Here is a 21,966-nt window from a genome sequence, read left to right on the forward strand (position 1 = left end):
GGCATGCCCACACTACGTTGAAATGCTGAAATGTTTCTTTGATCATCCTTGAATCTTCCTCCCACATTTGCCTTCCTATCCCTAGGAGAGACCTGGGTTTGAATCCCCACTTGGCCATGAAGGTCACTGGGTGACCTTGGGTCACTCACTGTCTCTCAGCCTAACCCAGGGGTCAGCAAACTTTTTCAGCAGAGGGCCGGACCACTGTCCCTCAGAGCTTGTGGGGGGCCGGACTATATTTTTTGGGGGGAAATGAACAAATTCCTGTGCCTCACAAATAACCCAGAAATGCATTTTAAATAAAAGCACACATTCGACTCATGTAAAAACACCAGGCAGGCCCCACAAATAACCCAGAGATGCATTTTAAATAGAAAGACACATTCTGCTCATGTAAAAACAGGCTGATTCCTGGACTGCCCGTGGGCCGGATTGAGAAGGCGATTGCGCTGCATCGAGCCCCAGGGCCTTAGTTTGCCTTGTTGTTTAGTCGTTTAGTTGTGTCCAACTATTCGTGACCCCCTGGACCAGAGCATGCCAGGCACTCCTGTCTCCCACTGCCTCCCGCAGTTTGGCCAAACTCATGCTGGTAGCTTCAAGAACACTGTCCAACCATCTTGTCCTCTGTCGTCCCCTTCTCCTTGTGCCCTCTATCTTTCCCAACATCAGGGTCTTTTCCAGGGAGTCTTCTCTTCTCATGAGGTGGCCAAAGTCTTGGAGCCTCAGCTTCAGGATCTGTCCTTCCAGTGAGCACTCAGGGCTGATTTCCTTCAGAATGGAGAGGTTGGATCTTCTTGCAGTCCATGGGACTCTCAAGAGTCTCCTCCAGCACCAGAATTCAAAAGCATTGATTCTTCGGCGATCAGCCTTCTTGATGGTCCAGCTCTCACTTCCATACATCACTACTGGGAAAACCATAGCTTTAACTATACGGACCTTTGTTGGCAAGGTGATGTCTCTGCTTTTTTAGATGCTGTTTAGGTTTGTCATTCCTTTTGTCCCAAGAAGCAGGCGTCTTCTCATCCATAATGCTCACTGGGTGACTGTGGACCAGTCGCTCGCTTTCAGCCTAACCGACCTCACAGAGTTGTTGTGAGGATAAGATGGGGAGGAGGAGAAGTATTTATGCTGCCTTGGGCTCCTTAGAGGAAAGCTGGAGTAAAAATGTAATGGCTAGGGACTGGGGGTTATTGGTTTTGAAATATACTTAGAGTCGAGAGTGAATTTCATGCTGTTTATTCAGCTCATAGTAGTGAGGAGGGAATGAAAGTCCCCTCAAAGTATCTGCTTTATATACATTATTTACACAATGGGCTGCACGTGATTGGCTAATTCCGGAATTCTCCTGTAGGCCAACCAGGTTGTGGATTCTATCTGGAGCTGGGTTGGGTGGCTCCTGCTGACCAATCATACTGCTGCATTGTTCTAGGACCAATCAGACTGCTGCAGTTTGGATCCTTGTGCTGGTCCAGGGGGGAGGTTACCGTGGGGCGAGGTCCAGGACCTGAGTTGAGGGTCAGCAGACAGTCCTCCACGGGCAAAGCGGGGTCCACAGCGGGAAGCCGGGCAAGGACAGGAACTCTGGGGGAAACAGGACTGGATGCTGGCCGAAACAGCTCATCAACGACGTTGCTCCCGCAACCTGGGACTGGGCTGACTGGCCTTTATCTTCTCTGAGGCCAGGGGCGGTCCCGGCCCCCAGGAGACCTGCCTCTCCTGGCCTTAAGGCGAGCACTCCTCCTGGGAGAAACCAGTTCCCTTCGCCTCTCTGCCCTGAGCCTCTGCAGTTCAGGAGAGGCTGAAGGGTTACTGGGCCCAGGGGGAGACTCACCTGTAGGCACTGAGTCCTCAACCACCTCTGGAGCAAGAGTGGAATCACCTGGTGCCTGCTCCTGAGGATCCGGCACAGGTGCAGGCGCTTCAGAATCAAGGCCCTGCCCCAGTTCAGCCGGCCCTGGAGGCGGGGTCTCCTGTGCAGGCTGGGATTCCTCCGGTTCAGCCTCTGAATCGGATTCCCAGGCCATCACAATCCTATTCGACTCAGTACATAACAGGTTTGTTTCTTATCATGCTTTTATTGTTATTTTATTATTATTATTATCTTGTTGTCTTCCAGAGCAGCAAGGCGAGAATCAGAACCGGATTGTGATATAACTGCAGGAAACAATGTGGAACCTGGGCCTTGTTCGCCATACGAACGGCGTTTGGTTGTTATGGGAACAACTCTGTTCTGAAGCCCCGGAGGGAAAACTAAAAGAATTTGGAAAGAGCGCGTGTCTCTCTTGACAACACATGCCAACACACACACGTCCATTACCTCGCGGGCTGCAGCTTTAAATAAATGCCGAGCGCAAACCCATTTGCAAAGAATGGGAAATGCACTGAGATTGTTGTTCTGCTATTGAGTCACTGCATGTTCCTTGAACTGCATCGTGTTTTCACATCCGGGCTTTGCCGGCAGCTAAGTCTGCAAGTGCCTTGCAAAGTGAGCGCTCAGCAACCTTCCCTCCAGCGACGCCTGCAAGACGCTAAATCTTCAGTCGTTGCAAAACCTGATTTCATAAAATAAATGATAATAATATTTTTTTTTTTTATACCCCGCCCTTCCCGGTTCAAAAACAAATTTAAAACACTTAATTATAAAAGCAGCATAAAATAAAGTATAAAAACATAACAATAAAAATCAAAACTCAACTTAGGGGAAATAAGCATTAGATAATCCCCAGGGCTAGCTGGCTGAATTGGTCCTACTTGGGCCAGCGAGGAGGCCAGGGGAGAATTAGCTGTGGGGTCTTTCGCTAAACTTCAAAGTCCCAGTTGTTCCAACTCTTTGATCGTTTTTGGTTGCCATTTTCTGAACCTTTTCCAACTCTGCAATTCCCTCTTCAAAGCGAGGCATTTTTTAAAGGCAGATTTCCAAGTAGAGAGCTATCCCAGTTAAACTACCTTGCTTTGCAAAGGATCTGTCTTGCAATTCAAAACAAAACAAAACCTATGCAAAATCTGAGCTGTTACATCCGGGCAAGGATTTCTTGCAAGACCTTAGCTCCCTTGCAAATCCGTTTCAGATAAACATTGCAAAACCTGAGCTGCAAGGGAGCTCAGAGCAAAGGTTTCTGCAGGCGGTTTTAGCTCATTTGCCAACAGGAATGTATGTTGGTAGGATTTCAAATAAGTAGGTGAATAGCATTTTTTAAAAAAAAAATATTAATTTTTCTACAAAAGTAACAGAAATAAAAAACAAATAACAATGAACACCACAACAACGAACAAAAAAAACTGTAAAAACAAACAAACCCCAAACCATATCAAATCCAGGATTCTCTGAATCCCATGATTTCTCTCACCCCCCTTCCCTGGTTCCTTACTTTCCTTTTCAACTGCATATCATTTCTACTCCAAATTATTTTTCTACCTCGAATTTCTTACATTCTTTCTAAATTTACAAGTGTTCTTAAAGTCCTGCCAATATATTAACCTATTTACAATACTTTTGTAAATACACAATAAACATTTCCCATTCTTTTTAAAATTTCTTGTCATCTTCATTTCTGAGCTTTCCAATTAGTTTTGCCATTTCTGCATAGTCATTAACTTGTATTGTCAATCTTCTTCCGTTGGGACTGCTTCTTTTTTCCATCTTTGGGCTAACACAGGCATGTCCAAAGTCCGTTTCGGGGGCCTAATCCGGCTCAACAACTTTAGTTGTCCCTCACACATGTTCACTTCATCAAATCTGGCCCTCTTTGAAAAAGGTTTGGGCACCCCTGGGCTAACAGTATCCGGGTGGCCGTTGTAGCATACAGAAACATTTTTTTCTGTTCTTTTGGAATCTCCGCTCCTAGAATACCTAATAAAAAAGGCTTCTAGGTTTTTGTTTTCTTTAGCAAAGGTTACTCTAAACATTTTTTTCATTTCATTATAAATCATTTCTCAATAGTTTTTGACCTTCCTACATTCCCACCACATATGATAAAACGTACCCTCTGTTTCTCTACATTTCCAACGCTTGTTAGAACTTGTTCTGTATAGTTATGCTAATTTAACCGGGATTAAATACGTACCTTAAAAAGCAGAGACATCACCTTGCCAACAAAGGTCCGTATAGTTAAAGCTATGGTTTTCCCAGTAGTGATGTATGGAAGTGAGAGCTGGACCATCAAGAAGGACCATTCGCCGAAGAATCAATGCTTTTGAGTTATGGTGCTGGAGGAGACTCTTGAGAGTCCCATGGACTGCAAGAAGATCCAACCTCTCCATTCTGAAGGAAATCAGCCCTGAGTGCTCACTGGAAGGACAGATCCTGAAGCTGAGGCTCCAAGACTTTGGCCACCTCAGGAGAAGAGAAGACTCCCTGGAAATGACCCTGATGTTGGGAAAGATGGAGGGCACAAGGAGAAGGGGACGACAGAGGACGAGATGGTTGGATAGCGTTCTCAAAGCTACCAGCATGAGTTTGACCAAACTGCGGGAGGCAGTGGAAGACAGGAGTGCCTGGTGTGCTCTGGTCCAGGGGGTCACGAAGAGTCGGACACGACTAAATGACTAAACAACAACAACAACAAATACGTACCACCGATACATCATTTCCATGTAGTTCTTTTTCAGTAAAGTAAAGTGCATGCAGTACTTTCAAATTCAAATCTATCTTCCAAAATGCTTCCAAAGCCTTTCCCAGTCCACCATTAATATATTATGTCTGTGGAGATCATTTTAAACCTGCAGTTTCATAGCATAGCAGGGCAGACAGGACACTGGTGGTGCTCGGCCACTTTTCTGGAGCTATTTTACTTGGCTCCCCCAAGGAGAAGGCTGTACCACATCACCTCCCTAGCTGAATTCGGCCTGCCTGCTTGCAGGGAGCAGCTGTAGCTCAAATACAGCACTGATGACAGCTGTGGCCTTGTGGACTGTGTGCTGGCAAAGTGCGGTGCATGGAGGTTGCAGTAGTTTGAGAGCCCTGACCTCTCTGTCGTTTGGTCTTTTCAACAGCAGCTCCTCACAGTTATCCAAACAAAAAGGCGAGGAAGGGGGAGGCTGACAGCATAATGGGAGGCAGAGTGACAGGTGTTTGGTTCTTTTTTTATATAAAAAATAATATTTTTTATTAGGAATTTCAACAAAACATTTTCTCAAAAAACATATCATCAATCCCCCCCCCATTTCCCCCCTCCACCCTCCCCATAAAAGACAGGCACTCCTGTCTTCCACTGCCTCCCGCAGTTTGGTCAAACTCATGCTGGTAGCTTCAAGAACACTATCCAGCCATCTCTGTCGTCCCCTTCTCCTTGTGCCCTCCATCTTTCCCAACATCAGGGTCTTTCCCAGGGAGTCTTCTCTTCTCATGAGGTGGCCAAAGTCTTGGAGCCTCAGCTTCAGGATCTGTCCTTCCAGTGAGCACTCAGGGCTGATTTCCTTCAGAATGGAGAGGTTGGATCTTCTTGCAGTCCATGGGACTCTCCAGAGTCTCATCCAGCACCATAATTCAAAAGCATCAGTTCTTCGGCGATCAGCCTTCTTTATGGTCCAGCTCTCACTCTCACTTTCTTTCAGTCACCCACCCCATTTAACAATCCTGCTCCTGAGGTACTTTAAGTAATAGACCAAAGGACTCTCCACAGCCCTCCCTTCACTGGGTCTGGGAGTTTCTCATTTTCCTTGGAAGAATCTCTCCCCTCCAGACTAGATTTGAGTCCCAATTGGCCTATTCCTTTCCAGCTCCTACTTCTTCTGGCTCAAGCTCTGCCTCCCAGTAAAATTCCGGTCTATTCCTCCTACAGGACACCACACTCTGTCCTTCACAATACGCTCAGAGTGATTACAGAAGCCTGCCTCATTCCTCAACAGGCTGACCATCAAGCTGTTCTACCCGCTAGAATCTGGAGCACATCTGCCTTCATCTCTGGTTATTGGCAATGCGGTTGAAATGAAAGATTTGCTATCATGGTCCTATGTCAGCTTTCTTGACGTAAACAGAGTTACAGTGGTACCTTGGTTCTCGAACTTAATCCATTCCAGGAGTCCGTTCAACTCCCGAAATGGTTCAAGAACCAAGGCACAGCTTCTGATTGGTTGCAGGAGCTTCCTGCAGCCAATCGGAAGCCGCGTCGGATGTTCGGCTTCCAAAAAACGGTCGCAAACCAGAACACTTACTTCTGGGTTTGCGGCGTTCGGGAGCCGATTTATTTGGGAGCCAAGTCATTTGAGTACCAAGGTACCACTGTATTGCATACAGTCTAATATCCCAAACATTTGTTAAGATATTCCGTTCCACCTTAAGAGGAACAGGCTGTTGTGTGTCACATGCCTGTTTACATTCCAGCACAGCTTGCTGGGAACTTCTGCTTGTGTATTGCTTTTGCTTATGCTTCTTGCTTTGGACATGAAGGAGAGCAGACATGTTTTCTTTGTCCTGATGTATGCTAAATAAACTGCTGTAAATATGCTTTACACAGCCTCTCTCCCTGCCCTTCTGTTGTGAAGAGTTATTTTCTCTGCTGGCTTGCGTGCTCAGCTTCTGAAGGTTTCTGAGGTTTGAGTCGCAGTTACATGCTGATTCAAGGACCGGAGATGGCCTGGCTGCCGGCCAGGGGCTGGAGCCAGTTGGGGCCTGCCAATTGCCCTTGTTCCCTTGGACGCATCCCAACAACATTGACAAGCCTAGAGCTCCAGGGGGCCACACTGCAGTGATTGACAGGGCCTGGGGCAAAAGTGTGCAGAGCAATGAATCTCAAAATACTAGACATTGTGGATATCCAGTGAAGTTGAATGTTGGGAGATTCAGGACAGATAAAAGAAAGTCCTTCTTCACGCAGCACAGAGTTAAACTGTGGAACTCCCTCCCACAGGAGGCAGTGATGGTCGCTAACCTGGATGGCTTTAAAAGAGGACAAGACAGCTTTTGGAGATGCAGAGTGCTGGGAACTCATGCCGTGGAGAGCCTTGATGGAAAAATCACATTGGGCACAGGAGAATTACCCATGTGCTGGGCCCGGGGGTTAACCCGAGCAACGTGGTCCAGGTCTGGTCCTGAATCCAAGGGCTCCATGAGGAGTCAGTCCGACAGGGCCAAGGCAGGAAACCAGGCAAGGTTAGGCACAGGGTAACAGGCAGGTTCTAGCAAACAGCAATGTTGCTCCCACAACCTGGGGCAGGGTCCGACAGCCTTTTATCTTTGTCAGGGTAATGGCCGGTCCTGACCCCCTGGTGACTCACCTCCCTGTCTCGCCCGAAGGCAAGCACTCCTCCTGTGAGTACCCAGGTCTCTCCTTCACTCAGACCTTTGTCTCTGCAGCTCGGGAGACGTCGGTGGGTGACTAGACCCAGAGGCCGCCTCAGCCTCTCCTGACCCAACTGGTAGTGGAGCAGCTGTAAGTGATGACCCAGCTGAAGGCAACGAGGTCATCCCCACATCTGGAGCCAGGGCAGGCTCAAGCCCCTGACTCGGCCCAGCTGGTGTTTGTTGCAGGGGAACCTGTGCAGACTGGGACTCTTCAGGATCAGGCCCCAGACTAGGTTCAGATGATGCCTGAGGCAAAGGATCTGGCGCGGACTGAGACTCCTCTGGTTCTGAGTCTGAGTCCCAGCCCCAGACAAGAGGGGGTTTGGGCAGGAATCTGGATAGATTTGGAGAGGTGATATCTTTGGCTGTGGGGGGGGGGGTCTCTGTTCCTCTCCACAAAGCAGATTCCTGGATCCTCTTTGCTGCTAAATGAGCATCTCTGCCTAGGAGACCCTTTCCCACTTACATCCGAAACACCCGTTGTCCTGCCTTCAGGTAAAACAGGGAACTAGGAATTGTCTCTCAATCCCCACTACTGAAGGGTTTGGGTTTCTCGGGGGGGGGGGGGGAATCTGGATTGGGGTCAAAGGTGGCGGTGAAAAGCAACATAGAAGAAATCTTAAAACTTTTTTTTTTTTTAGATTAAAACAAATTTTGTTTATTGTAAAAATAAACACAGCTTTGTAATAACCCTGGCACATTCTGTTTTTACAAAGAGAGAGATTTACATAAAAAATGAGAATCACCCCGCCCACCCAATCCTGCAGTCACAATTATATACAAAATGTTCATTAAGCAAAGTTTGCCTACTCCATAGCAACAATTTGCATCATTAACAAAGCAATGAACTGTGCTGATTGTATACAACTTTGTCTCCTTCCCCAGCCCTGCGGTTTGAACATGAGAAATTTTATTCTTAGGTATTTTTAAAATTACCCCCTCCCTCTCCCTGGAAGGCCCATTAAAGTGCTTATGTAATGAAAGTCGGTTCAGTTCATTAAAAACCGTAAAGTTGTCTTGTTCTTGTGTAAAACAGAGATAGGTGTTTCTCCCCCCTTGTAATATATATATATATATATATTTTACGAATGCTGTTTGGGAAATTCAGCTCCTTGCTCAGCCCGGCTCAGCCACTGGGAGCTGTCTGCTACTCATGTGGTGCTGAAAATCAGAAGCTCACCTCTGCTAAAATACAGATTTCTCTGACAACTCAGAAGCTGGCCTTTGGACCCGAACTCCTCTGCAAATGAGCATGGAATGACTTTGAATTCTTGCCCGCATCCCACCAGACCCTTTTGGTCCCCTCCATTCACGTTCTTCCACCCAGACACCTTCAAAAAATGAATCAACAGGACAAGCCACAATGCTTGTGTCCAGCCACGTCTGTCGTTCCTTTCAACTCTCTGCTGCATGAAGGAACCTTAACCTGAGTTTCCCAGAGGCCTCTCCAGAAAGAAAAAACCTCCCCGCAAAGTCCCAACAGGATTCGCACCCACACCCCCGGGATTTCACAGCATCCCGAAAGAAAGTCCCACAGAGTAGAAGCCCAGGCCTTTGAGCTTCTCCTCCGCCCGGGCTTTCTGCTTCAAGTGGACTTTGCTGTGCCTCTTCTTCTCGTCGCTCCTGGCGAACCGGCGCCCGCAGTCATCGCAGGAGAAGGGCTTCTCCCCCGTGTGCGTCCGGATGTGCGTGGTCAGGTGGTCGCTGCGGCTGAAGTTCCGCAGGCAGATGCGGCACTGGAAGGGCTTGTGGCCGGTGTGGATGCGCAGGTGGCGGTTGAGTTCGTCCGACCGCGCAAAACAACGGATGCAGTTCTCCACCGGGCAGGCAAAGGCTTTCTCGTGGGGTTTGGGGCAGAAGCATTTGGAGGAGCACTTCCCCCGGCGAGGCTTCTTCTTTGGCTCTGGGACGGCTCCGGGGGTCCGGCTGGGGGGTAGAGGGTTGACCAGGGAGCCGGAGGAATGGGCCAGGAAGTCCGTCATGGGAGTTGAAGGCGGGGTGTGGCTGGTGTGTAGTCTCTGGTCATTGGTGCTTGCCAGGTTTGGCATGACCTCAGTAGGGGGCAAGGAAGACTCAAAGTCTTGGATGAGCTGGGGTGGTAAATTGGGGATCTTGGCCTCTACAAAGTCACTGGGGATCTGTGTGAGGGTGGAGAACCTTTCTGGCAGGCAAGTGAAGTCCAGATTGTGTCCGAAGGAACCCGACTGTTCGGGGAGTCCGTTGAGCTCCGACTGGCAGCTGACGGACAGCACATTCTCGGTTTTTGATGCCAGTTGAGGGAACATTGTCTGGCTGGCCTCTGTGGGGCGGAATGTCTCTGGAGCGGTGTATTCCGCTGGTAGGTAATTCTGAGATTGGCTGAGAGGGTCCCAGTGGGAACAAGGAGATTTGAACTTCTCCAGGGACGGGGAGATGGCGGACAGCTTGATGTCCTGTTTGCTGTCCAACAGTTTTTCGCTAAAGAGGCATTGGGAAGAGACTCCCACGTCGGAGGAAGGTTGGGCTTGCTGGATGGTGTCAGGGCTGGAGAACGTGGAATAGCTTTGCTCGGCTAATGATGGCCGCACGGAAATGTTCAGCTCGGGCTGGCAGGTGGAATAGAGGTCCAAATGGTTCTGAATGGCCTCTGGGACACTGTAGGCGGCGTCTGGCTGCCTCTGGTGGGCCTCTGAAGACGAGAAGGGAGAAAGACCAAGGATGCCTGACATCAGGTTGAAGAGGGACTCCTGGTCTTGGCATTGCTCTGTCTTGATGAAAAAGCTGCCCGTATAGCTGACCGGTGGGGAGGGCTGTCCGGAGACGAAGTAGTAATCTGTGGTTTCAGGATTCATTGTGGCTCCCATAAAGTCACCTGGAAAACAGAAACATGGGGGTTTCGTTACACATAGAATCATAGAACACCAGAGCTCCACAAGAAAAGGCAACAGAGGTTTCTGGGAAGGTGCGATGGCTCCTTAGGATGGTGGCACACATAGCTTTGCAAGCAGATGGCCCCGGCTTTAATCCTTCAGCCAAAAGAGTCCTGGCATCATGGAACTGTTGGAAGGTTTCCCAGGGGTCATCTGGTCTAACCCCTTGCAATGCAGCTAAACAGGTGGCCATTGGGTGGCAGGTGATGGGATGAGCCCATTCCCTGACTGTGACATTGAAGATCAGGCACCAAATCAAGGACACAGACCTGACCTAGATGAACCAATAGCCTGAGCTGGTAGAATGTAGCTCCCCATGGCCCTGTTTCGTGCCCCAGATGCAATAGGGGTGAGGCATGTCGTCCTGTGGGGTGCCTGCAATGAGGCACTCGCTTGTTCAAGGTGGATTTGCAGCCTAATCCAGCAGTTTGAGGTGGGTTACGATGCCCACGCACACCTGACTCATTTGACCATCACAACACTTCTAGGAGGTGAGTCGGGCTCAAGGATTCATGGACCCAGGGCTAGTTCCCAGAGTTGGTCTCCATGGGCCAGGTCTTAATGGCTCCAGAGCACGTGAAATAAAGGGAGAAGGAAGAGTTCCTGAGCATGTGCAGAGTCTAAGCAGCTATAACCAAGCCTCACAGGCTTGGGATCTGGGGGGTAAAGGCCTCCACTAGTTGCAATTCAGCCTTGACCCTTCCTTTTAGCAATTAACCATTGGTTAGACTGGGAGACAGCAAGTAGGTTGCCCTAGTGAAGAGACACAAGATGGGCTTCAGTCCATGTAGCTCAGAACTGTCTGCACTGACTGGCAGCAGCTCTGCAAAGCTTCAGGCAGGTGTCCTTCTCAGCCCTACCTGGACATGTTACCTGCATGAAAGGTAGAGGGTCTACCACGGAGATAAGGACTTTCCCCTCTTGGACCCAATCACAATTTTCAATCCAGTGCAGAGCACTGGCAAAAAAAGGGGGAAATTCTAAATGGGAAGAACCCAAATTTGGAGCACTGGGGTGCCACCATTCCCTATCTGTGAAATGGGAATAATAATGTCCTGCTGTTCTGCAATTGGATGAGCTGCCTAGCAGGGAACTTGGAGAACCACCTCCTTTGTAAGTTTTGGGTTAAAAGGTTAAACCAGCACCTGTCGAGAATGCTTTGAGCACGTATAGAATCTGGTGGGCACAAAGCAGGGGTTGGATTGAATGGCCTCGTGGGAGCCCCTCTGGTTCTATTCTGTGTTTCTTTTGTATTAACCTCCCCCCCGCACACACCTCTAGCCACGCAATTCTAATGAATGCCATCACAGCCTATTTCTAAACCACATTCCCCTACTAACCCCCCATGCACATCGTTTTAAACAATTAACGGACTCTTAAATTTACCCTAACCATTTATAACACCATCATTTCAAAGAAGGGCATTTGCCCGTGCCGCTGTGCGCTCACAAATCTGATGCCGGTCACCTGCCCCCCCCCCCGGCTTGCTTTCACATGAAATAATCAGGTTAAAAAATCCAGAGCAGGTCCATCCACCGCCCCGCCCCGCCCCCCGCCCGACTTCCCAAGGTGAGATGGAGAAGGCTTCTCTTGCTTACCTGGGAGAAAATCAGAGGCTCCCTCTCTCGGCTGCTCCGTCAAAAGTTGGGACTCCTGGTCCTGGCCGGAGACGGAAGCGTCACCTGCTTTCAGCTGACACTTGTCATACAGAGGGTCCTGGTGCGAGAAATCCATGGTGTTCAACATGTCCAAAATTGAAGAAAATGAGATGGGGGGAGGGAATGGGGGGGCAAGGATGAGAGGAAAGCAGGAGGTGTGGAAGGGTGGAGAGAGCCCCCTCCCTGGCTGCTCAGAGCCCCCACCAAGCCAGAGGTCGCTTCAGCTCCAGGTGGGGTGAGTAAAGGGATCCTCCGACAGGTGGAAAGAAGCAGGGATGCTGGTCCTCTGTAGCTGAGAGAGGAGGATGCTCTGAATTCCTAGGGAGCTGGGGGCTGTATCTGTATCCCAGGCCTCACCTGGGCTGAGCTGGGCAGGTGCGTCTCTCTCTCCCCTCTTCGGTGTTTGTAAGCAAAGAGCCGAGGAGACGCAGCCTGGGTTTATATATCTGCCTCTGATCTTCCGCTCTTCCATTTCTGGAGTTCCCCGAGCGAGGCTGCTGTGACATAAATGCCCATATATGGACTCAGGATGCAGGCGAGGGAGACCCAATAAGGAAATCTCTCCCTGTGACGTTTTAGCATCTTTTTTGGCGCCGGGCTCTCGCCACCTCACTCCGCGCGCTCTCCCCTCCCCGCTCTCTGCTTCTCGAACAACAACAGTTCATATCTAGATGGTTAAGGAAAGGGAGGGAGAGGGGGGAGAAAATAAAACAAAATTGGCCGTCAGGAAGTTGGAAGCCTCCAGAAATCCTGCAAAATCCTGGAGGTGGGTGCCTAATCACCAGAACCACCCGACGCCTCGTCCTCTCTGGGCTGCTACTGCCAGGCAATGCCTTGGCACGGGCACCAAGGGGCGCTGTTGCGCAGTGGGACCAGATGGAAGCGGGCTTCCTCCTAGTCGGGTGCCCCAGGAGGGGAGATTTCTAGGTCACTGGCACAGGAGGATCAAGGTGAAAGAAGGCCAGGATCTCAGTGTTGGCAGAGCTCCACTTTTGGATGAATGGGAGGGAGCGGGTCAGCTGAACGTTACCCCCTCATTTATAGAGTTTTAGAGTTGGAAGGGGTACCCCCAAGGTCATCCAGTCCAACCCCCTGCCATGCAGGAAGCCCAGATAAAGAAATCCCTGGCAGGTGGCCATCCAAACTCTCTCTTTGAGAACTCCAGCAACCGAGAGCCCACCGCCTTCCGTTCCACCGGAACAAAGCATTCTTCCTTAACTGCTATGTTTTGTTAGTAATAATCCATTGCACTGAGAAAGCTCAGCAGTGGACAGACCTGGATATCTGAACCTCCTGGGGTTGCTTGCCACCCCTCCCCAGAAAAAAGGGAGAAGGGGAAGCGATACGCTATCTGGGCACATACTACATACGGTGCAAGACCACCGGCTCCAAACTTTTGCCCAAAGGCTGCAGCATCCATCACCCCAGTCAATTCTGCAAACTTCCCGTGCTTCTGTTAGTACAATCCTTACTGGCAGGAGCCCCAAGCAGAGAGCAGGTGCAAAATAATAGGTGAACAGTGGCAGGTGGCTCAAGAAAGTGAGCCATGCCACATGTGCAGGGGGAGGAGAGGAGATTCCGGAGACTAAGCTGATCTGGGGTGAAATCACAGGAGCCCAGGAAGTCGTCTTATATAGAGCCAGGCCACTGGTCCACCTAGGGCAATACAGCCGGCTGAAAGCAACTCCCAGGGCTACAACCAGGCTTCAGATTCCCAGGCGTACCAGGAGACGTTGGGGATTGAACCCGGAGCCTTCAGGGTGGCAACAATATGGATGAAAGATAGGATCATAATCAGAGTCATTTAACAGCATTCCTTAATGATAAATCTGCCTTTGCTTTAGGGAAAATGTGTGGAGTCAGGGTTTATTCCAGCCCAACATACTTTCAGTTCCAGGATTCCCTCTGCTGACAAGGATTAAAAAGCACCTGAACATGTGCAGAGTGCATTCTTCTATTCATTGAATTGGTGCAACCACTTGAGTAGGGGGAAGACTACGTGTAGTGTTTACTTGCATGCCCACCAAACAGACAGGGAGTTAACATCTTCCATGGGCACAGTGTTATTTATTATATCAACACATATCGACTATGGAACTGCCTGCCACAGGAAGCAGTGGTGGCCACCAAGCTGGATGGCTTCAAAAGAGGATGGGACAAATCCATGAAGGATGAAGCTATGGAGGAAGCAATGCTTCTGAATGCCAGTTGCTGGAAACTACAGGAGGGGAGAGTCTTGTGTTCGAATCCAGCTGCAGATTTCCCATTAGGGCACCTTGCTGGCCACTGGGAGAACAGGATGCTGGACTAGAAGTGGGCCACTGGCCTGATCCAGCATGCTCTTCTCATCTTGTTATGCTATCGGTTGAATTATTATATGCTCTCCCTGCATACACTTCTTGCACCTGCATGTGATGTGTGTTATGCTCAGAGAGCTGAGCATGTATGCTATTAGAGAGACATGTTATCCAGACACACAGGAATGCATATGATTAATATATGTCACCATTCCAGTCCACAAAATCTTCGGCTGTAATAAATTGGCTAGTCTTTAAGATGCCACAAGACTCTTGGCTCTTTCCGTATGGAAACAGGAGCAGACAAACACACACACACACACACACACACACACACACACACTTGTGCACTTTATAAACATGTGTACACATGGTGTGCCATGTATATATTTTACACACACACAGCATTTCACCAAGGCAGGGATGTGCCTCTTTAATTTTATTGTTGGTGTGGATTTATCTTACCTATGGAAGGAAATGCAGATGACACAACCTTGATGGCAGAAAGTGAGGAGGAATTAAAGAACCTTTTAATGAGGGTGAAAGAGAAGAGCGCAAAATATGGTCTGAAGCTCAACATCAAAAAAAACGAAGATCATGGCCACTGGTCCCATCACCTCCTGGCAAACAGAAGGGGAAGAAATGGAGGCAGTGAGAGATTTTACTTTCTTGGGCTCCATGATCACTGCAGATGGTGACAGCAGTCACGAAATTAAAAGACGCCTGTTTCTTGGGAGAAAAGCAATGGCAAACCTAGGCAGCATCTTAAAAAGCAGAGATATCACCTTGCTGACAAAGGTCCATATAGTTAAAGCTATGGTTTTCCCAGTAGTGAGGTATGGAAGTGAGAGCTGGACCATCAAGAAGGCTGATCGCCAAAGAATGGATGCTTTTGAATTATGGTGCTGGAGGAGACTCTTGAGAGTCCCATGGACTGCAAGAAGATCAAACCTCTCCATTCTGAAGGAAATCAGCCCTGAGTGCTCACTGGAAGGACAGATTGTGAAGCTGAGGCTCCAATACTTTGGCCACCTCATGAGAAGAGAAGACTCCCTGGAAAAGACCCTGATGTTGGGAAAGATGGAGGGCACAAGGAGAAGGGGACGGCAGAGGGTGAGATGGTTGGACAGCGTTAAAGAAGCTACCAGCATGAGTTTGACCAAACCGCGGGAGGCAGTGGAAGACAGGAGTACCTGGCGTGCTCTGGTCCAGGGGGTCACGAAGAGTCAGACACGACTAAACGACTAAACAACAAATGGAAGGAAAAAGATAGACAGGTTCTGTTTGTGCAAACAATCAGCACAGAGACATTTGTATCTGTTGGATGCAGAGGCGAATTAGGCAGTTATCTTCTCATGTTTGTACATGCAATATCACAGGTGTGTCTGTGGCAATTGTGCAATGCATAGAGCAAGCAAAGTTTGTGCAGTGCATATATGTCCCTTGAACAGACGTATGGTTTATTCGCAAATATATACAGTGGTACCTCGGTTTAAGAACAGTCCAGTTGAAGAACGATTCGGTTTACAAACTCCGCAAAACAGGAAATAGTGTCTTGGTTTGAGAACGTTACTTCGGTAAAGGAAACAGGAACAGGAAAAGAACAGGAAAAGACCCTGATGTTGGGAAAGATGGAGGAGCCCTGAGAAGAAAGGGCCCAACCTCTTTAATGCAGGAATTTGCAGCTCTCCCTCGCGGGGAACGAACCTGCAACCTTGGCATCTTCAGCTCCACACTCTAACCAGCTGAGCTATTCTAGAATGATACAAGAGGGACTCGTTGTTAAACAGCTCTGGGAATTGTATTTCCTTGAGGCGAACAGGGGTCTCCTAACAACTCTCTGCACCCTTAACGAACTACAGTTCCCAGGATGCTTTGGGGGAAGCCGTGGCTGGGGAATGCGCTTTGAATGCAAGCTGCATTATGTGGTCTCATCCGTTGCTATTCATCTCACTTTGAATTGTAGAAAAGGCCGGCAGAAAACCTTCTCTGCTCAGGTGAACAAAGCCCAGTTAAGAAAGGTGTTGCTTATCATCTGACTATTGATCTGGGTCGTCAGGAAAAGGCATCAGGACCAGCCTGCGCAGGATGCAAAGGGAAGCGTGGAAGGCTGAGCTTAAGGCAGAAAAGCAACAGGGAAAAAGCAAAGGAGGAAGGAGGGGGGCGGAGAGCAGGAAGCGAATAAAACCAACACCTTCTGTGCTTCTAGAAGACACTGGAGCGACGAGAGCCGCACTCAGGGCAAAAATAGCATAAGGTGAATGAGCGCCTGGGGAGATGTAAAGCTGCCTTGACAGCTTCCCATAACAGGGTAGCTGCCTTTTGCCAAAGTCATTAAAGGCTGCTCCGTTGTGTAACCGCAGCTGAAGATGCCTTGAGACAGCCGGATCCTGTCAAGTGCTGATGATCTGCGTCCCTCCAGACATCAGCCGTATACACCTCAGTTGAAGAACAGTCCGGTTTAAGAACAATTCAGTTTACAAACTCTGTCTGCCTTGCACTCAGAATGCTCTTCCCAGTGACACAAATTCCCTCCACCCTGAGAGCCAGCCTCTGGGGGGGGGGGGGTGACGGTAGGCCAAGTCCAAGTGGGGAGAAGACCGAGAGGTGATATTGTGACATGCCGCAGTGGGGTGAGGTTCCAGGAGTGCTTACCCAGGGTCTATGTTTCCTATCTGCCCTTTACTTTCCTCTACACCAGAGCCAACAGTGTGACGCGGCAGCTAAAAAAGCCAATGCAATTCTGGGCTGCATCAATAGGAGTATAGCATCTAGATCAAGGGAAGTAATAGTGCCACAGGAGGGAGAAAGGTTGTTTTCTGCTGCTCCAGAGAAGCGGACACGGAGCAATGGATCCAAACTACAAGAAAGAAGATTCCACCTAAACATTAGGAAGAACTTCCTGACAGTAAGAGCTGTTTGACAGTGGAATTTGCTGCCAAGGAGTGTGGTGGAGTCTCCTTCTTTGGAGGTCTTTAAGCAGAGGCTTGACAACCATATGTCAGGAGTGCTCTGGTGGTGTTTCCTGCTTGGCAGGGGGTTGGACTCGATGGCCCTTGTGGTCTCTTCCAACTCTATGATTCTATGATTCTATGTGTCCAAACCTTTTTCAAAGAGGGCCAGATTTGATGAAGTGAAGGGCCGTGAGGGCCAACCAAAGTTGTTGACTTTTTAAATAGGATTGAAGTTGTTGAGCCTTTTTTTACGATTTTACCCGAAGGTTGCTATTTAGGATTGAAGTTGTTGTTTTTCCGGATTTTTACCACAGAAAATAAACTGCCACATGAGCTGGATTAAACCGACCGGCGGGCCAGATTAGGCCCCCGAAATGGACTTTGGACATGCCTGCTCTACAGCATGCGCAGAAACCCCCTTCTTGACTGTTGAACCCACTACAGTGGTACCTCTGGATGTGAACGGGATCTGTTCTGGAGTCCCATTCGCATCCAGAAGCGAACGCAACCTGCATCCGCACATCAGCGCATGTGCGGGTTGCGATTCGCCGCTTCTGCGCATGCATGTGATGTCATTTTGACCATCTGTGCATGCGTGAGTGGCGAAACCCAGAAATAACGCACTCCGTTACTTCCAGGTCGCCGCAGCGTGCAACCCGAAAATACTTATCCTAAAGCTACTTCAGCCCGAGGTATGACTGTACTGGTCTCGTCTGCTCAACCTGCCGGATTTACTTAACTGACCAATCACGTCGGTTCTGCCCCCCCCCCAAAGTCTTGCCCCTCCCACCAGGTCCTGCCCCCTCAACAAAAATCCTGGCTACATCCATGTGCTGAAGCCCATGTGCCTATCTTTGCATGCAGGAGAAGTCCGTGACTTACAGAGGGTTTGAAACGCACTGGCTACCCGCACCTGGTTTAACCCGTGGGCAAGATATGGCTGCCACATTCAGCAGCTAGTCCTGAGGTTCCCCACCACTTGAGTTTAGTCTACCCAGCTTGCAGAAAGACTGAAGGTCCCCGGTGTTGTTTCTCATGTGCAAAGCCTCCTCTCTCCCACCACTCAGGGAAATGAAGGAGGCGGGGACTCAGCAATCTATGGGATGCTGCACACCGGTCCAAGCAACCAGGAAGCAAGCAATGCTGAGCTTCCTCGAGAGGATGAGGATGCTGTGATGGTGGTACCCAGGGCCACCTGCTCTTTTGGAAGCCCCTCCGCAAAATGCATCCAAGACCTTGCTGTGCCAGGGATTTCTGAAAAGGGTTCCCATCTCTTCCCGAAGGTTGTCAGCTGAGCACCTGCTGACTTGCCCACCTGTCTGCCCACCTGGCCAAGATACCTGCCAGGAAGGAGTTCCCCTTTCAAGTTGGGGTTTTTTTTTAAGAATCAGCTGAGAAAAATCAATGGTGGATTTCATTGTTAGTGTAGCTTTGTTGACTTCTGCAAGGCATAATAATATTCATTTCTGCTTAGGTGTATTTTTCAAAATTACAGGACCTTAGTTATGGTCCACATAGAAGGACGGCTTTAAATGTGTCGTGTGGGTGAAACCAGAGAGAGAAGGTGGCCCAGCCCTCCTTCCTCACCCACCAGAGTAGAAAAAGAAAAGGTTGCCGGCCCCAGGTTAGGGGATGACCCATAGCTCCAGGGTGGAGAACCATGGTGAGAAAACATGTAATGCTCAACGGAAATAATCTTAGGAAGCTGAAGCCTTGAAGAATGTCTGCTAGTCAGCACAATCAATACTAGTGGGCTAGCTGGACCAATGATCTGGCTTGCCATTTTACAGGGCTGGCTGGCTGGTGCCCATTGGCAGGCAGAACCAACACTCGGGTTTCCCCCAATGCTCTTCCCAGCTGAGTCCTACAATGACAACACCGGTGCTAAGGAGGAGGTGGCGGCAGCCAGTGCTACTCCTTGTGAAGGAATGGGTTTCTGTGCAGTCAGTTTGAAACAGGACCCCAAACCCCGCTTTTCTTCTTTCTCCAAAAGAGCATTTCTAAAATGCCTTAACTTGCGCTGTTGAGCAAATGCATAACAAGAACACAGCTGTACAAACAAAGCTCTCTCCTTTATCAGTCACGTCAATGGACGACCTTGGCTGTTCCAGTGGAGTAGGGATGACATGTCTGGGTCTTATCTTACCACACTCTGATGCACAGACCTAGTCTGGGAACAGCGCCAGAGTGTGTTCTTGGAGCTGGTGACCTCTTGCTCCAAGATAAGAGTATAGGAACAGGAATACCCTTTTATGGTCAGAAGTACAGGAAGGAAAACCCTTTTATGGTTAAGAGTACCGGAGCAGGAACATCTGTGATGTCAACCTGTGTGTACAAGCTGATGGGGCTGGATTCCTGGGGAAGGGGGGGGAGGGTGCCTGGAGGATATATATACTGCATGAAATTTCTCATTTCTTTGGACTTGCTGTGGACTGACCATGCAAGTGCCTTTCTGCTGCTCCAGAGGGCAGAAATAAAGAACTCTTTCTCTGAACCAACCCTCGGTGTCATTTGACTTCCTTCCTCCCATCTGGGAGCAATGCAGAGCCCACCAATCAGTAAAGTCTAATAAGGCTACACTTGGACAGGTCATCAGTAAGGCAGGTGGGTGGGAGCAGGCTGAAAACAGACTGAGATGCCTGGGGGCTGTACGCCATTTGGACCAACCACAGCATATTTATATGACATGTGGATGAATAGGCTTAGGATTTTATATGTTAAGTGATGGATCAATATGTGTAATTTCAAAAGGTAAAGACTGAAAGATGTTAAAGCTACAGGTAAATTTTATAAGAACTGTGATCTGGAAAACCGTTAAATGGATATGCGTGGAAATTCAACCAAGGGGAAGCGAGGAAGTCACTTAACAATGTTACTGAGCATACTTTCTAATAAGATTATGATTTGTGTTTGTTTGTTTGTTTGTTTGTTGTCTTGTTTGTTTATAATTTTGTGAAAATTAATTTAAAAATTTGGGGGAAAAGAAGGACCATTTTTTAATATAAAACAAAAGGCTTAGGTGACTTGGAATCCTCTCTCCCAGAAGCATCAACGCATCTAGTCAAGCATCCTGTGGCCAAATTCACAGTGGTTTTCATAAAGTCCCACGTGATATTCTTGTGGAGAAGCTGATAAAATGTGGGATGGATGAGGTAGCTGTTAGGTGGATTTGTAGCTGGTTGACTGACCGAACCCAAAGAGTGCTCATTAATGGTTCCTCATCATCCTGGGAAAAAGTGACAAGTGGGGTTCTTCAGGGTTCTATCCTGGGCCTATTGTTGTTCCACGTCTTTATAAATGACTTAAAGAAACTGAGGGATGCTCTGAGTGCTCACTGGCAGGACAGATCCTGAAGCTGAGGCTCCAAGACTTTGGCCACCTCATGAGAAGAGGAGACTCCCTGGAAAAGACCCTGATGTTGGGAAAGATAGAGGGCACAAGGAGAAGGGGATGACGGAGGACGAGATGGTGGGACAGTGTTCTCGAAGCTACCAACATGAGTCTGACCAAACTGCGGGAGGCAGTGGAAGACAGGAGTGCCTGGCATGCTCTGGTCCAGGGGGTCACGAAGAGTCAGACACGACTAAACAACAACAACAACATTTTGCCTTGGTTAGACCATACCTGGAGTGCCGTGTCCAGATCTGGGTGCCACGGTTTAAGAAAACGCCCTCTCAATTTATCACAACTTAGCAAAAACATGACGTACATTCTTCTGATTGTTCTCCTTGCTTAACTCTGAGGGATAGAAACAGCCCTTTCATTTTAAAAACGAAGACTCAGATTCTTGGAATTCCTGCTTACTTAGGCTGCACCAGAGGCCAAATTCCATAGTCTGTGATGCAAAAACAGGCACAGGGCCCTATACGTCCCCTGACCGATTTTCATTCTTCTAGTTAAGGAAACCAGCTGGCAGACTAGAGTCTCTGGCCCCAGAAATGAGACCTCTATCTCCCTGCCCACTTCACTGTCCCCAATACGTAGGACGGCAAATTTGGCAACTGGTCCCCCTAAGAAGCTCCCATTTCGGAACTGCCCTGCCCGCCGTCAACTCACCAGGACATCCTGAGACTTTGTGGTTCGGATCCGAGGGCCCCTTTGCCCCCTTTCCTACAACTGTCCAACCGACTCCTCCTCTCCTTTCAGGACAACTTCTAGAATGTGCATCTTGCAGGTTCCTACGGCAACCGGCATGTGGCCAGCCGGGAGCATCCTGGCACAAGTCCCGTCACAGCTTTTCCACATCCCCGGCACAATCGTGACTTTCAGGAGGGAAACAAACGAGAAGGCAGAAGTAAACAGAGAGATGCATGACAAGGGCTCCCTTCTGGCTGTTCGACACTTTACACCCTCTGTGTAAACAGTTGTCTCCCGCTGCGGATTCAGACCAGCGTAGGGAACATCCAAAGCAGTTTGCCGCAGGAAGCCTTGGAGTCCCGTGGATACGTTTCCAGGAGTATTTGGGGTTCGAAGAGGGAAGGATTTGTAAAGCACTTGAATTCTGCTCTGCCTCAGGTTGAAACCTGAGCCAGAGAAGAATTTCTGACTTTCCCCCTCACCTTCTCCCCTCCCTGTTCCCCAAAGGGATTTGTTTTTTAAAAGAAGCCCTTGCTGCGCAACTCGGAGATGTTGGCAGAAGAGCCATGGTACCAGGTGAGACCACCTGGGGCAGGGCAGGGAGCCTTTTCCAGTCCCATGACCACAATCTCATCCAGATCATCTTCCAAGAACCAGATGTCTGTGGTGGTCAGGAACAGAGGCAAACAGAGGTGTAGCAGTAAATTTAAAGTTTACCTTTGTGATGCAGGGGTTTTTTTTTATTGATTGGTGATGCGATGATGATGATGATGATGATGATAATAATAA

The 21,966-nt window shown here is 48.9% G+C and overlaps 2 protein-coding genes across 4 annotated transcripts in view; both read right to left on the minus strand.

The window, feature by feature from the left end:
• Nucleotides 1–19,526, minus strand: part of FBXO41 (F-box protein 41) — a 107,584-nt gene extending 88,058 nt beyond the window's left edge. Inside the window, exon 1 of the mRNA XM_081924933.1 lies at nucleotides 19,266–19,526. The gene's annotated coding sequence lies outside the window, so the exon portion shown is untranslated. The remainder of the gene's footprint in view (nucleotides 1–19,265) is intronic.
• Nucleotides 7,942–21,252, minus strand: EGR4 (early growth response 4). Of its 3 annotated transcripts, XM_081925108.1 has the most exons (4): nucleotides 21,157–21,252; nucleotides 12,207–12,516; nucleotides 11,790–11,907; nucleotides 7,942–10,133 (listed from the first exon to the last, which is right to left on the minus strand). In XM_081925108.1, the coding sequence occupies exon 4, from the start codon at nucleotides 10,123–10,125 to the stop codon at nucleotides 8,791–8,793; it is 1,335 nt and encodes a 444-aa protein (XP_081781234.1). In that variant the 5' UTR covers nucleotides 10,126–10,133; nucleotides 11,790–11,907; nucleotides 12,207–12,516; nucleotides 21,157–21,252; the 3' UTR covers nucleotides 7,942–8,790. The 3 variants fall into 3 exon arrangements, with proteins under 3 accessions (XP_081781234.1, XP_081781235.1, XP_081781233.1); XM_081925109.1 differs by lacking the exon at nucleotides 12,207–12,516; XM_081925107.1 differs by having other exon boundaries at nucleotides 11,790–12,516.
• Nucleotides 21,253–21,966: the final 714 nt, after the last annotated feature.

This window comes from Podarcis melisellensis, assembly GCF_964234715.1.
Source record: "Podarcis melisellensis genome assembly, chromosome: 9".
In the NCBI taxonomy this organism is placed as follows: domain Eukaryota; kingdom Metazoa; phylum Chordata; class Lepidosauria; order Squamata; family Lacertidae; genus Podarcis; species Podarcis melisellensis.

Excerpts from the sequence above, each read along its gene's own strand:
- EGR4 (XM_081925107.1), bottom strand. The coding sequence starts at position 11,937 with ATGTTGAACACCATGGATTTCTCGCACCAGGACCCTCTGTATGACAAG. Across the intron at positions 10,134-11,789 it reads AGCCTCTGATTTTCTCCCAG|GTGACTTTATGGGAGCCACA; the intron begins GTAAGCAAGAGA and ends TCTGTTTTCCAG.